At 39.8% G+C, this 16,631-nt stretch overlaps 1 protein-coding gene across 1 annotated transcript; it reads left to right on the plus strand.

Annotated features, from left to right (window-relative positions):
• Positions 1-2,126: 2,126 nt before the first annotated feature.
• On the plus strand, positions 2,127-15,792 carry C8H5orf15 (chromosome 8 C5orf15 homolog). Its single transcript, XM_073355591.2, has 3 exons — positions 2,127-2,432; positions 11,344-11,915; positions 13,350-15,792. Exons 1-3 carry the CDS (start codon positions 2,306-2,308, stop codon positions 13,479-13,481), a joined length of 831 nt encoding a protein of 276 aa, XP_073211692.1. The 5' UTR covers positions 2,127-2,305; the 3' UTR covers positions 13,482-15,792.
• Positions 15,793-16,631: the final 839 nt, after the last annotated feature.

Below are 16,631 nucleotides of genomic sequence, written 5' to 3' on the forward strand. Positions count from 1 at the left end.
CATGGAGCATGAGGCCTAGGATGACCATATGTCCAGTTTTGACCGAGACAGCCCCCTTTTTAAGCTCTGTCCCGGCTGTCCTGACTTTTTTTTTTTGGCAAAGGTGAGCATTTGTCCCACTTGCTTTTGCCAACTGATAACGTGACAAATGCCCATTTTTGTCAAAAGAGTGGGGTGTGGAGGAATGCGGGGGGGGGAGACATACAAGTGGCTTGGGCCAGCCCCATGCAAGGGACGGGTTCAGCCAGTGGGCGGGGGGGGAGGGGCGGGAGCTCAGACTAGCCCCACACGCTGTCACCTTCTACAGGACAGGTCTAACAAAGATAATAACAGAACGCCACTAGCCATCACTTTCAGCCCCCAACTAAAACCTCTCCAACACATCATCAAGGATCTACAACCTATCCTGAAGGACGACCCATCACTCTCACAAATCTTGGGAGACAGGCCAGTCCTTGCCTACAGACAGCCCCGCAACCTGAAGCAAATACTCACCAACAACCACATACCACACAACAGAACCACTAACCCAGGAACTTATCCTTGCAACAAAGCCCGTTGCCAATTGTGCCCACATATCTATTCAGGGGACACCATCACAGGGCCTAATAACATCAGCCACACTATCAGAGGCTCGTTCACCTGCACATCCACCAATGTGATATATGCCATCATGTGCCAGCAATGCCCCTCTGCCATGTACATTGGTCAAACTGGACAGTCTCTACGTAAAAGAATAAATGGACACAAATCAGATGTCAAGAATTACAACATTCATAAACCAGTCGGAGAACACTTCAATCTCTCTGGTCACGCAATCACAGACATGAAGGTCGCTATCTTAAAACAAAAAAACGTCAAATCCAGACTCCAGCGAGAAACTGCTGAATTGGAATTCATTTGCAAATTGGATACTATTAATTTAGGCTTAAATAGAGACTTGGAGTGGCTAAGTCATTATGCAAGGTAGCCTGTTTCCTCTTGTTTTTTCCTACCCCCCCCCCCCAGAAGTTCTGGTTTAACTTGGATTTTAACTTGAAGAGTGGTCAGTTTGGATGAGCTATTACCAGCAGGAGAGTGAGTTTGTGTGTGTATGGGGGTGGGGGGGATGTGAGAAAACCTGGATTTGTGCAGGAAATAGCCCAACTTGATTGTCATGCACATTGTGTAAAGAGTTGTCACTTTGGATGGGCTATCACCAGCAGGAGAGTGAATTTGTGTGGGGGGGTGGAGGGTGAGAAAACCTGGATTTGTGCTGGAAATGGCCCACCTGATGATCACTTTAGATAAGCTATTACCAGCAGGACAGTGGGGTGGGAGGAGGTATTGGTTCATATTCTCTGTGTATATATAAAGTCTGCTGCAGTTTCCATGGTATGCATCCGATGAAGTGAGCTGTAGCTCACGAAAGCTCATGCTCAAATAAACTGGTTAGTCTCTAAGGTGCCACAAGTACTCCTTTTCTTTTTGCGAATACAGACTAACACGGCTGTTACTCTGAAACCTCTCCTTACAGTGTGTACGGTAACACCCATTGTTTCATGTTCTCTGTGTATATAAATCTCCCCACTGTGTTTTCCACTGGATGCATCCGATGAAGTGAGCTGTAATTCACGAAAGCTTATGCTCAAATCAGCTAGTTAGTCTCTCAGGGGCCACAAGTCCGCCTTTTCTTATAGTCACCCTAGTCAGGGAGCAGCTCGCCCGGCCCCACAGGCCCGCTGGAGGCCGGACGCGAGAGCCCGGGGCCCCCGGGGGCGGCGCTGCCGGTGGACACGCCTGTCTCGGTGCGGTACTAGGTAGGGTGCGCGGAGGCCCAGGATCGCTGGGGCGGAGCCGAGGACCTGCGCTTTCAGTGGGGCGCCCACAGGACTGCCAGGGCCCCGCCCCCCGGCAGGAGCGCTTCGCCCCGCACCAAACCCCCTCCTCACAGGTGCGCCGCCGGCCGCGGCCCTATAAACGGTCCGGGCAGCGCCGCACACGAACCGCCCCGTTTGGCACATGCGCACTCGCACTCCAGCTCTCTGGCGGCCGCCGCCGAGTCTGCCTGGAAGTTGCCGCCCCCTTCAAACAAACGTATGCGGAGCCTTCTACGCCGCGTGCGCAATCAGGCCCCTTACGGTGCGCATGCGCCGTCCCTGCCTTTTCTCTGCCACGGCGCAGGGGCGCGAGGTTCTGAGAGCGCTTGGTGGTGGAGGGGGGAGCGCGTCACCGTCGCTGAACTTCACGTCCTAGCAACGATAGGCGGGACCTAGCCACGTCCGTGTTCCGGTTCCGAGCCCATCGCCCCACTGTGCCCGCAAAGATGGCCGCTGCCGGGGAGAGGCTGCGGGGAGCTGCGAGAGCGGCGTCCCCGCCGGGCCGGGCCCTTTCCCGCCTCCTGCTGCTGCTTGTGGGCCTGGCCGTGCCGGCCTGCAGCCAGCTGGGCAACGGTGAGTGCGGGGGGCGCGGAGGGCACCGGGGAGGCGCTGCCTGGGCTCGGGGAATGGGGGGGAACCTGCCCAGGGAGGGGCGCCGGGGTCGGCGGAGGGAGGGTCAGAAGAAGGCGCCTGGGAAGACTGCTGTGGGCAAACAGGCCCTTGGACAGCCCCTTCACCAGAGGTGAGAGAAGGGCTCGGGGTGAAGTGGGGGCACCTGTCGGGGGGTGAGGAGGAGATGGCGTTGTGGGGGGACCCCTGTTCCGTTAATGGGAAAATGTTTAAATCGGGGAGACACTCCATTTATTTTACGCAAGTGTGTTTTCATGAGTAGTTTCTCCCCCCACATCCTGTGCTAAACCAGTTCTGCATTTCCTGCCTTCCTTCCTCTCAGGGCTTTAATTTAGCATTTTTGAGTTCAGAAGTTTGAAAATCTGCTGCAGGTGCTTTTCTTTTCCAGTCCCATCATGAATGGCAAAGAACCCAGAAAGCTGTGTCTTGTGAACTACTGCCTAATGATATTATCCCGATAAAATTAGGAGGATTCCTGTTGCTATTTTACCTCTAGAGAGAGGTGTTGATGACAGGAATCTCACACAATTAACTTTACTGGCAGACGTTACATTTTCTACAGTATGGCGTTGTCTACACTGGCACTTCATCGGCAAAACTTTGGTCATTCAGGGGGTGTTAAAAAAAACCCAATGACAAAAGTTTTACTGACACAGGGCGCTGGTGTGAACAGCACTTTGTCAGCTCTCTTGCTGACAGCCGCCGCTGTTCGTGCGGGGTGGAAGTTTTTGTGCGCCTTTTAGCGGCCTGGCTGTAGCAGCACAGCCATATCACTCAAAGCCTCGTAATGTAGCTATAGCTTTAGTTTGACATACTGTCTAAAGACGAAGTGAAGTAGAAATTATGGGAGAAGTGTGTCTTCAAAACTAATTGGTAGTGTGCCTTTAAAACATTGGTATCATTCAGATGTTTTAGATATTATAGAATGCTAAGGCTGGAAGGGATCATGAGAGGTCATCTAGTCCAGTCCCCTACAGTGAGGCAGGACTAAGTATTATCTAGATCGTGCCTGACAGGTGTTTGTCTAACCTGCTCTTAAAAATCTCCGTGATTGGAGATTCCACAACTTCCCTAAGCAATTTATTCCAGTGCTTAACCAGCCTGACAGTTAGGAAGTTTTTCCTAATGTCCAACCTAAACCGCCCTTGCTGTAATTTAAGGCCATTGCTTCTTGTCCTATCTTCCAAGGTTAAGAAGAACAGTTCTTCTCCCTCCTCCTTGTAACAACCTTTTATGTACTTGAAAACTGTTGTGTCCCCTCTCAGTCCTCTCTTTTCCAGACTAAACAAACCCAAATTTCTTCAATTTTCCCTCATAGGTCATGTTTTAAAGACCTTTAATAATTTTTGTTGCCCTTCTCTGCTCCAAGACTTTAAATACCATGCCACATGTAGTGGCAGCAAATAAACTATGTATTTTCTTTCACCATGCATGTGAATAGAAGTTTTAAGATATGGCATGAATTGTCAATGGTATCATTGGCTGCTGAGGATTGTTGTGTTGGATTAGACCTCTGGTTACATTCCTAAACCAAAAAGTTGATTATAGTTCAACTACTATGCTATGAATTTTAAATGTCTTAACCACTTCAGAGCCAATAGTCAATAATACTCTGCATGTCCAGAAAAGCCATTCATATGATCCTAGTACAGTATGCCATAGAGTTTACTGAAAGGGACACTGTCAACTTAACTATCACAATCCTTTCTGATTTTTTTGTCTACTGTTGTTGCATGTAATATTCTTGCAATTGAAAATGATTAATGAGCTTCGCTTTTCCATTTTACTTTGTCCAATATTTGTGTATAGTCCGTTTCCCCCATTGTTTGTATGAAAGATAACAAGGGACAGAGAAACCTTCTTAAAAATAGGAAACTGTCTTTGTGAGCCTCACAAAAACAGCAGGGAGATTCAGGGGTGTCTCACTTTCAGGGTAACTGCACGTGTTCCTCCTCTGTGGTCCCTCAAGGATACCCACTTCAGGTTTCTGGCTCCCAGCCATCACCTCTCTTGGGTGGAGACCTGTGGCTGTCTCCCTCTTGATGGGGGATTTAAGGCTGCGGAGCTCCTTGCCTTATACAGCGATATCTCCAGCAAGCTAGTCTGCCTAAAGGCCAACAACCATGCGTTGTTTTCTCTCTGAGGGCTATGAACAGGGTATTGCTAGCAGTTACAAGGTACCTTGCTTTTTGTAAGCAAAGATCTTTATTCTTAAGGTAAAAGAATTAAAGAGAAAACAAATATAAAAACCAATAAAAGTTCCTGTATGCATTCTAAAAGCTTACCAGAGGTCACTGCTCAGTCATATGAACCCTGGGTAAGCCAAACTCTTTCCAGCCCTTCTGCAAGGGTCAGGGCCTCCATTGGATAGAAGGTCCTGAGTCTGTTTAAATCCAGCCATTTAGATCAAAAGATTTTCCTGTTGGCTTCTGAAGGGGTGGTACCTCTCTGGAGGTGTTTATAACCGGTCTTAAGTGATTCACCTTAAACACCCCCCACTGTCTTTAGTTCCTGGTCGAGCTGTCCATGCTCTTCTTCTGGAGTTAGTGATACATAAACTTAATAAACCTGGTTCCCAAAGATATTGCATGGGGTTGCAATATCTGTCATAAGGAGAAGGAGGAATTATTTTTATTTTGTTTTTATTGACTAGATTTCAGGTTGATGGTATCTCTTTAAATATCTCCTTTACAAGGATATACAAACAAATCTAAAAGGAAGTGCCTTGAACAGTAAGCCATATTTCCTCTTTTCCGTTTTCTTCATATAACGTGTTAAATGTTTGACACTTGCCAGTATTGTTCTGTCTGTTTACAAAAAGGTAAAGAATTTTCAGTGGCTATACTGATTTCCTTGTCAACTTTGTCACAGTGTGTGACCTCTGTGAATGTCTCAATAATACACTATTTGATCTTATTGTAAACTTATCATATGGTATAAGTCTTGGTTGAATGAATCATCTGTTATGATGGAGTAATGTGAGATAAATTGTTTGTTGGCTCTCTGTATGGACTTCTTCCTTGTGGCTCGTTGGCTCTCTATTGAAGCCTTTAAGTGTAATGATTTTTTTTTTGGAGGCATTCACATAAGATGTGACTGTCCATATGGAAAGTCTTTCCTGTTTAATGCCATCAGTTACAGTGCCAGCTAACAGAAATAGGGCATTGATGGATTTCCTGGCAGAACTGTAGCTTTAGATCTGGGGAATGCTCATCTTGGCATCACCAATCAAGTATTTATTTTTTCTGCTAGTAAAAACTAAAAAAAAATTTTATGTAAAATTCCATCACTAGTAGCAAAGGTAGTAGTTTAAAGAAATAGTTTCCTTATATTTGGTAAATGGTACCTCTAGTCAGGACTAGATTATCTGTGACTCTCTATTTTAGGAGCTAGAAGGCTCCATGATGTCTAACTCAACTGGGGTTAGCTGAGGGATTTTTGTTTTTACAATTGGTTAAAGCCTATTTCATGTTGTAAAAGTTTGCCTTATAAACAAAGAGTAGCTTGTTCAGCTTTAGGCCTTTATAAATGTACTTGGGTCTGTGAGTAACTTGATTCATTCTAGCGTCTGTATAACATTTTATTGATAAGTAATCTGACAAAAAGTGGCTGGTTGTAAATGATTCAGTCCTAGAGTTTTTTAGGTGCCGAAGTTCGTAATTTTTCAATATGCCAAAGAACTAATAAATTATTAAATAACCATAAATAATGGCACTGTTTTAGAACATACATTCCTATGTATTTTTGGCATGCCAAATGCTTTTTCAAACTGCGGTACATAATGTGATTTTATTTTTTAAGCAGTCTCCTCATGTTTTGTGATAGAGGTAAAGTGCCATAAAATGAGCAGTTCTATGGTCTGATCTTACAAGGTGTTGAGAATTTTCATTATTTTGCACACTTAGACCTATTGGCCATTATGAGCTTTTTTTCCCCCCCTCCTTACAGAGGAAAATCTGATTTTCTGTAAACAGATGCATCTCAATCCAGGACTTCGTGTTGTTTTCATATTTATCCTGCTTTTATGCAGCACTTTGCAAAATTGTCCCAGTCCTGCATAGATCTTGTCATTAGCTTTGTTCTCATGGATGGACTGTTTTGCAATATCACTCATTTTTTTTGTACTTCCAATTCTCCTCTGGAATGAATGTTCAAGCATGGTGCGGAGTATTTATTTGTTGTGTTTAATGTGAGTTGTGCCACTAAAATTCCACCTTTGTCTAGTTGGGGTAAAACACTTGTATTAAAATTGTTTTGAGTCCCAATTAGGTTCTTTAAGAACAACTTGATGGCATTGCAGTCTTCTGAAAAATTTAGTTTTATTCAAGCTAACATGGATAATGATTACATAACATCCTAATATTATAGGATTTATGTTAGTCCACTGTAGTAGTCTAAGATAACAGCAATGGAAGAATTTAAACTTACGGGGTAATGTGGAAATTGTTGAATGGTGATATGGTAAAAGAATGAACAAATGCTCATGTTGACTTTTAAAATCATTGGGTAAAACACATCTTGTGTGGTATGGGATTTTTAGAAATACCTAAAGCTGGTTTATTCTTGAAAGTTTGCTGGCATAGCAATGTCAGTTAAGAGTGAAAAAAAATTGCACCCTTAACCAATGTAACCATGTGACCAAAAGCCCAAGTGTAGACCTATTTAAACCCGGGGGGGGGGGAGGACGGAAAAATTCCATAATTTTGGTTCGTTTCAAACCAAATCTGAACTTGCCCCCTTCCCCTGTTTTGTGTAGAGTCAAAGCAACTGTTTAGTTAACCTGAAACTTTTTTGGTGTTTCACCCCCCCCCCCCCCTCTTTTTTTTTTGTTTAGATAAATTTCAAGAGAACTTCATTTCAGGATGAAACTTCAAAATGTTTTGTTTTAAAATTGTCAAAATGAAATGGTTCTGCATTTCAGAATCTGCTGAATTCTACCTGAAATCACAAATAGTTTCAGTGCTCTGAAAAATGCATTTTTCAGTGAATTTAATATTCATCAAAAAAATTCACTCAGGAGTATGAGTTCCATTGACTTTCACTGAGATTTGTGCTTCTAGGTCACTCTATTATTTTTTTTACTGAAAAATCCCACCCAAAATCACTTTGAATTAAAGTTTCTGACTTGAAATGTATTAAGTTTTTTTTTCCCCATACAGAATGTAGTGACTCTGCCAACTTAGTTTATTCTAAACAATAAGTCTTCCAAACCGTAATATAAATATTCTTAGGACTTTGGCTTATGCCCTGAAACACAAAGGCTTACAATCTCTAACTATTAGAGATCAATTTGAGACCAAATGTGGGGGCCAGGTTTATGATACCTGCATCTGCAGAGTTCTTATGCCTGCCTCTGAAGCCTTCGGTATTGACTAGTATGACACAGAATACTGGACTCAATCTTGGCTCTGATCCAATCTTGCAGTTCCTATGTTCCACTTTAAGTTTTTTTTAAAATGTAATCTATACATTTGTTACAAAATTGTGATCCTGGACATAATGATACTGCAAGATTATGCTAATGCAGGTGAATTGGAGTATTTTAAGATTTCTGCAGTAGACATGAAGACTTTTAAAAAGTAAAGTCTACTGCTGATATTGTCAGACTGATTAGTTTTGATGTGAAATACATAGAGAAATTTTATCAGTTCTACTTGGTTTAAAATCTAGTGTATAGTGAAGTTTTGCTGACACGCTAAAAATCTGTGCTAAATTTTCTGCTGTAGCTCCCGAAAGTTATTGTCACGTGCCAAGGAAGTCTTTTCACAGAATTTTTCAGTTTTCTTTAAAACTCAGAGCAGTTTTATATTGCAGCTTTCAAGAAAGGCACTTTGACTTTTTAACATGGAGTAAAAAGTAAATAATTGTAAGTCAGTCAATCTTATTTCATGTGCCATGCCTTGAACAGCGTAATCATTAACGAAGAAAAATGTACTACGAATAAATGCAGTGAAATCTGCTACTTTGTTAAATAGCTTGGTATGTGGTTTTTAGTACTGTGTTGTAAACCTGCTAAACATTTCAGTTGCAAACACACAAAAATATTGAACAGTAAAACTGCTGGAAGTGAAAATGAAGAAAAATGTCTTAATCACATCTTAAAATAGAACTTCTCTATTAGTTTTCTGTGTGCTTATGTATGGTCATGTGACCTCTGCCCTGTAATATTGTTAGTGAATTCATAGTTTGATGAGTAAAGAGACCCTTTTTACCACCAGTCATAAAGCAGGCAAAGCAACATTTTCCCCTAAACTAATTTCATTGTCTTGGCAGTTGAGCACGTTTGCAGGGTGAAGCCATAGTGTGCACATCACACAAACCCTGTGCCCATTTAGAATGTTTAGCTGGAATATGGATATTATCTGACTTTATTTATATAATTATTGGAGTGCTGATTATTTTGTTAAATGGGTCAGACTCTGGAAAAAAAAAATCAGTGCTCGGATCTTTTCAATTTGGGTTCTTGATCGTTTTAGACCTTGTAAGCTTTGACAGTGTCCTTCAGTGCTTGTGCTGCTTATACGTAACTTCAGATCTACTTGCAAGTGGTGAAAATAATTTCTTGCTCCCTTTCTTTCTTTTCTAATTAATAGTGGGTTTCCCTTCTCTTTTGGATGATTGAGGCAGGCCAGACTTTTGTCCTGCCCAGGGAACAGGACAGCCCCTTCTGAGTCTTTCCTAGATTTCTCTGCCTCTGTTGCAAATGGTAGGTTATGGACCTCTACTTGTTACGGAGCTTTGACAGTATTTTAATTCTTAAAGTAGTAACTTTTCCTTACCCAGTTTCATATGGAACTTTGGTTCCCTCAACAAAAACAAAATTACTTTTTTTTTTTTTTTTTGGGAAGAGGTCTATTCCATGATTCTGATACCTGCCTTATTCTGTTGGGATTTCCTCCTCAAAAGGACTGAAAGAGGTATACCTCCACATTCGTATCCACATGTATCATTGTAGGTATCTGCATGTTTTTGCTACCACTTCACGCTTTCTTGAGATCCTTCTGGGAAAGGTGCAGAAGATGCAGTCACATGTCCTAGCCAGAACAAGGAGTCGGTTTTCCCCCTGATCACTTACAAGAGAGTGGAAAAACCCACTTTTGTGATCGTGTGACATGAGGAATTCAAGAAAGGAAATTCTCAGATGAAAACAAATTTTCCTTTTTCAGTGGAAAACATTGAAGAAGTGGGGGCCCTATAAAAGCCATAATTTTGAGGTGAATTGTGATTCTTTGGCTGTAAATTACATTTATTAATAGATTAATTCTTCATTTCTTCTGTAAGTGTAGTCTTTTTCATCATTTGTTTGCTGAACTTCCAGATAGTGTTCTGGGTTTAAGCAGATACTCCATAGAGAAATGATGTAAGTTAGTGTTCTTCTTGAATTGTGCTAAGTTATATACTTCTGGTGGAAGACGGTGTGACATACTGACCGTTTTGTGCAATATCCTGAATTAATTTTATTGAATTAAATTAAACCTTATTGAATTAGTTTAATATCTTTTGGAGTTAATTGTATTAAAAATTAAAATTTTTGTGTTCTACTGTGAGATTGTATGGAACGCTATAGCAGGAAGACAAGATTACTCTGGAAGTTATTAGGAATTTCAGAGGGCTTTTTGGAACAATGCATATGAAGTGGATTTCCTAGGAAGTACCTGGATGTGAGTGGAATGCAAATTCTCTCCTCCTAAGAATCTCTTGAAGCTATGCCCTGAGGAGTGAGGAGTTTTGCAATCTTGAGGAGCAGGAAAATAACACTACAGGTGCAGGCTGAAACCTCAGTTGAAGCTTTCCTGGCCCCTAGATGAGTAGGAATGGGATGCCAAGTGCACCTTAGGACATCAAAGCTTGAGGATGAAACCTATCCCAGATTCTCCAAAGATTACTACTATCTTCTAGGAAGGTGGGGCAAGTCTCAAACTCTGATGTTTGTGTAGGGTGGTTTTTTAAACCCAACTTTGACATCATAAGAATACAATGCACTTCATTGCTTTGCATATCACCTTTCAATATCATGACACAGACTGAAAATAAGGACAATCAAAGTTTAGTGCTGATAGTTGAGTAACTTTCACGGGTGGGCAAAGTGGAAAGGGAACAGTTTGATCTGCGGGTGAAGTGTCAGGCTAAGCTTTCAAGTTCCTGGTTTCTCTTGATTCATGTGGGTCTTTTAAAATGAGTTATTGAAATGAAATCCATTTTTCACTTAAAGATGAAAAGTGGTTTCTGAGGTTGATAGACTTGTTTTTTGGTTCTTTGGAAGTAAATATTTGAGACTATTAAAATTTAATATAGAGATCTTCTATTCTACATACCAGTCCAGAGTGAATTTGTAAATGCATCTACCTCTTTGCTAATGGTTGTGTGATGCTATGGCAGATTGGGAAAATTTAATGTGCCTGTCGTATTGTTGCCCTAATCAACTCCGTCCACTTATAAATATACTAGAAGTTCTTCAGAAAAGGTGTGAATGAACTTTACTTACAGGGGTCTGACGTTTTTAGAGTAATATCTATTTAAATCTTGGGGTTTATACACTGCAAGACTTGTCAACTCCACAGTGAGATCTTTTACTGTTGTAAAACTGAATAGTAACCAAAACCTATATTTCAAGTCACTAAACAGTTTAACATACTAGTGTAGCATACTTTATGATCCCTGTTCCATTTTTCTCTGTTGTGAACTGGCAGAACTGCATATTCTGGTTTTAAAATCATTGCACTCCAAAATGGGCCTAGTTCATTGAGGTATGACTTCCTTGTAAAATAAGTCAAGAGACTTAGTGAGTATGTTTGTACACAAATCTAAAGAACAAAAACAAACCTAGAAAAATGTCTTTTCTCCTTTTGCCCAGATACTGCAGGTGCTATTAAAAATGACAGTGAAGTGTTCAGTACATCTCAGAGTTCAACAGCCAGTCTGAACAATTTGATACCTACAACAAAAAAAGAAATGTCCTCAACAACTCTTAAAGTCGATAATATTGTCACACTTAGACCAACTACCGTGAAGGATGACGCAGCCACATCTGTTGCAACTCATGCCACATCTGTTAGTCCCATTTCACAAATGGATGTGGATGCTTCTGAAGATACTAAAATTGAGGAAGAGGGTCTCCTAACAGACTTCAAAGACATACTGAATAGTTCACCCCCAGCAGCAAAAGAAACTATGGAGCCTGATGGGCGTGATGACTATGGCCATTATGAGATGACGTCCAATTCCAGATATAATACAGACCTTCTAGATTTGCCAGAAGATGAGGAGACTGATAGCTTTGGAAGTTATGAGCACACAAAATCTCTTGATGCCAAGATAAAGGACTCCGTCTCAGGATTGGAAGAAGACACCCATTTCTTTTTCCACCTGGTTATTATTGCTTTCTTAGTAGCTGTTGTGTATATCACATATCATAATAAGAGAAAGGTAGGTATACTATGAAAGCGAGATGAAAAATTCCACTTTAATATTTCAAAGTAATTTTTGCTTTGAAACCTTGAAAAATGTTTTAAATAAAAACTACTTAGTTGTGCTAATGGTCTAAGTACACTTACAAACAGTATTCTGTTCTGTGATCTTAATGTGCAGATCATTAATATCTGTACAAAAAAGAAAGCTAATTTAGAACTAGAAGCATTTTAGGTTGGGAAAATCAATTAAATGATAACATCGAGAATCAATCAGTTCAGTAATATGCTATGATGATATATGGTTTCTAGAAATAAGATCAAGGGCAAGGAGATTGATGAACTAATTTTGGGTCTGCACAGGATTATAAACCTCAATTTAAGGAAAATTTAATCTTCAGTAAAGTGAGAATGTTCCTGAGATGGTGATAATGCTTACAATTTGAGACCATTTTTGAACTGTAGGTATGCCTAGGATTTAACCCTTGCCCTATCACAGCTGGATAATTAGCATGTTGGGTTACTTTTGTTCGCAGTTCTAACATCTCTGACTGTAGCTATCTGATGATGAAATCAGATCATCATTGAAATATTTTTCTGCAGTCTAATCAGTGTTATCTTATTTTAGAATCTACAGCTATGACGTGACAGCCCACAGTTTATTTCAAACGTGTGTGCATTTTCTTAATTTAATGCTCCAAGAAGTTTAAATATGTTTCTCTTTCCCTGTTCTTTTTTTCTTTATCCCTTTAGCTAACTTTATTTGGTCTTATGTTTTATTGGGTCTGAAACTAACATGGCTAACTTATAACACCATATTATACCAAAAACAAGTGCATTGCTGAGTATAGGTAAAATTTTTAGAAGTGCATATGACATGTTTGGAAATAGGACTTGGACCAAAGACTAAATTGCTAGGTGCTGTTGAAAATTTTATCTTGGTTGTCTCTTGTGTCAGCACAGAGACAGAGATTTCTGTCTTCACAACTCCCATAACTACAGCTTGATGCTGAGAGTACGCAGACTTTGGTTGGGTTGATACTGCATGCTCCTTTGTTGCTGGAGAGTAGCAGCAGAAAATACTCTACTGCTGAAACTACAGAATCTTTTCAGTATTCTCTGACTGGCAGTAACAACAGTTTAAGTTTCAGGGTGTATCAGACAAAGGTTTTTACCAACGTTACCTAATGCTGACTGTGCTGAAAACTTGCATGCTGTTAATACTAATGCCTTTGCCATTATGGAGCTGTACCTGTGCTAGCCAAATTGTGGGAGAAGTCTTGGTGTGGACAAGAGGTGGGTTAACAGTGAGTGGATTAGCACCAGTCATGCTGGTAGCTCTGGATGGGGCTGTGTGATTACAAATGTAGCTGTTACGTTAGCTGACAAAAGTGAAACATTTGCACAACATTGTCATTTCATCCGTATCAAAATTGGTTGTGATTTCTTCCAGATCTTCTTGTTGGTCCAGAGCCGAAGGTGGCGTGATGGTCTTTGCTCTAGAACAGTGGAATATCATCGTTTAGATCAAAATGTTAATGAAGCAATGCCTTCGCTGAAGATAACCAATGATTACATTTTTTAAAAGCATCAATTTGCTGAATTATTTTCTTTGCCTGACTTTTTCTATAATGTTGTGCAGTGTCAGCCATAAAAAGTTTGTACTGAAATGAGATGTCTCTCTTGCCTGGACGGGTTTGAGATTAAAGCTTATGTAAGACACAGGGCATGTATTATTAGCATTAAATTCTTTGTTGACAGTAAATTTCAAATCACATGTACAGAAACTAGATTTAAACAATTTATTTCACTTGTTTTTTTCCTTTATTTCATTTTCTTTTGTGCATCCTGTCCTTCTGTCTAGAGCAGCGCCAACAGGGCTAATATAAAAATGTGGGCATAAAACATTTTAGATCTGATAAATTGAGTCTGCCATCACTGAATTAAATTAATGGTCTCTTTCTGCAAATCATTACTATAGCTGGATTTATGAGCTATCTTACACAGTTAAATGTTTTTCCATGTATAGATAGCCAAAAGCTATCTAGATGAAAGTTTTGCAGCACTAGGCAAACTCAGACTCTTCTCATGTTAGGCTACCTAATGTGACAAACTTTATGCTGATATTCTTCTCTAGATGCTTCATGCAGTAAAGTATTTTAAAATTAAAAGTATAATTATGTACCAAGCATGACTTGACTTCAAGTTATACTTTACATTTCTTTGGAATATCCCAGGTTTGTATGAAAGTATTGCTGTTTCTTGATTGCCCAAGATTTACTCTGTAACTCTACTTATGGAAACTTCATCTATCATTTTAAGATTATTGAACTGAAAATAAGCTTCATGGTATAATTTATAAAATAAAAATATACCTAGCAGGCAAGTGCAACAAAAATTTCCCCTGAATTTTAAGGCAATTATGCTATGCAATCATGTGGTTTCTTGTATACTACAAACATGTTAAGTCTGGGAATGTTAGTATGATTAATTTTGATATTATCCTAAACCCAAGTAATTGGCAGGTGGGGTAGAAATTAAAAGCGTATGGGTTGCCACAATCTATGGACAAAACTGCACCTTTATTTAATTTTGTCAAAATTAATTTTACACGTGAATTAGGTGTACAGCAAGTTACTGGTATGTTTGGTTTTTTTACCTTGTCCTACGTAGTTCAGCTATTTGTTTTTTCCATGAGATGTAAAATATAAAATTTCATAGTTTTCCTTTTTGTACATTCTGTTTGATTTAATTTTCAGAGCTGATAAACATGTAAATAATGGTGAATAAGAACCACAATTAATGACTTGGTATACAAGTGGTAATGTGCTGTTTTGAAAAAGGTCAAAACTTTACAGATGTTAGCATGAGAAGAATTGTGATGGCATGATATGTTATGGGTGAAATAGTTCATAAATAGTAAACCCTACAGTTACATGTTTTCTTTTGATAACCATAAGAAAGTGAAGCATAAACAATATGCCTGAACTATTTTCTTGCAGTAATTTTTATCATATTTGGACTTTCACGTAATATTTTGAATAATGTTTTTAAAATAAATGGGGAAAATATAAGCTTTTGTTTTTATAATATCTTGATCAGTTTGAACATGTTCATGTTATGTAGCATATTCCAATGACAGTGAATAATTTATCTTCTGTTTAGGGTTGAACAGAGCATTGCAAACTATCTTTTGGCACTCAAAACGACTGTTTTTGCCATTCATTATGTGTGGATTCACTATGTATGGAATCCTTTATATGACTATATAGGCATGGTATGTGTGACAAACCATTTGCACTTTCCAGCGCCTCTGCTGCCATTCATCTCAACCCAGTCTCGTGAAGGAGTCAGGTTTTCAATAAGTGTCATCTTGTGCAGTATCGCTGTGTGTTTTTTTCCAGTAGAAATGTGTAAGAATATCAAATTAGAAAAATTGTCAGGTAGGTTATTTTAAACCACCTTAACTATAGTTTACAGAATATGGAGAGGGAAGGGGGTTAGGGAGAGGAAAGTGTTGAAGCCATAGCACTGATATGATAAATTTGTATTGAAACAGTTATAAACAAAACAAAAATAGCTTTTTTTTAACTTTTTGTGGAGTTTATGGATGCATTACTTTCTCCTTCCTTTTGAGCCATCCTCAGTTCTGTGAAGTATAGTTCTCAGCTTTACTGGTAAACCATAGCTTTAATTAGGCCTGCTATAACTCCCCACTCAGAAGGGCTGAAAAAACAATATCCTATTACAAGATATGCATTCTTTGCCTGTATTGTAGCAAATGCTTTCTGGAGAAAATGAGATGGCAAACTAACCCTCTAGCCATCCCTTTTCCTTAAGAGACTAAGGATGGTTTCTTGAAATGTAAATGATTAAAACTGTAACAGTTCTGACAATGTTGTCTTTTTTTTCTTCCAAAAATGTGCCTTCCTCATTCTATGACAGCCATTGTGATGGATAGTTGAAATTGTCTTTTGGTTTTGCATTTAAAGTACAGAGTGTCCTGTCTGTTTTATGTGCACACAAATTCAGTAAACCTTGAATCTTCTAGTGACTTTCAAGAAAACTTGGCCAATTTCAAAGTTCCATTAATTACAAAGTAGCTTTTCCCCTTCCCCCTCCCCAAAACATTCTGAACTTCATGATTGTTCTTCTGGCTTAAGAACTACACTTTGAAAGCCAACAATTTGCACATAAGGTGGGTTCTCTGGGGTGGCTTGTTAATTAAACAAAAAAAAGTTGGTCATCCTAAATGAATTTTTATGCACTATGGTTAGCTGAGAGACCAAGATTTACAATGTCTTTGAGCTGATTGATCAAAGATGGTTCAAGTGTGAAGGCTCAAATATGTGTGCATCTGTGTCATCGTTCCAATGTAAACTGCACCTGAGACTCCTTTTCAGTCCCTCCTGAGTGCACCCCTCATGCAACAGGCTTGGCTTCCTTCACTCTCCGAGAAACTATGCAGTCCACCTATTGTTAAACTGGATCTCTGGGCTGCAGCCCTCTTGTTTTCCCAGCCCCATTAATAGGACAGGCTGAACTCCATTTGGCACCAGTAAGCCCGTTCACTTTTGGGGTCTACATTTAAAGTGACTCAAAAAGAGCTTTGTAGTATTACCTCAAAGGGAGAACAAAGTAGTATTTTATTACCAAAGGGAACCGGCATTTAGGAAAATGGGTTAATAAAAGTCCTATTCTCATTTCCGTATCTAAGCCTAATCCAATGTAGACA

The sequence above is a fragment of the Lepidochelys kempii genome, chromosome 8, assembly GCF_965140285.1.
Source record: "Lepidochelys kempii isolate rLepKem1 chromosome 8, rLepKem1.hap1, whole genome shotgun sequence".
Taxonomy (NCBI): Eukaryota; Metazoa; Chordata; order Testudines; family Cheloniidae; genus Lepidochelys; species Lepidochelys kempii.

What these genes read in the sequence shown, in the direction of transcription:
- C8H5orf15 (XM_073355591.2), top strand. Translation starts at nt 2,306, where the DNA reads ATGGCCGCTGCCGGGGAGAGGCTGCGGGGAGCTGCGAGAGCGGCGTCC. An exon ending in CTGCAGCCAGCTGGGCAACG is followed by an intron (nt 2,433 to 11,343) that starts GTGAGTGCGGGG and finishes CCTTTTGCCCAG; the next exon opens with ATACTGCAGGTGCTATTAAA. An exon ending in CATATCATAATAAGAGAAAG is followed by an intron (nt 11,916 to 13,349) that starts GTAGGTATACTA and finishes GATTTCTTCCAG; the next exon opens with ATCTTCTTGTTGGTCCAGAG.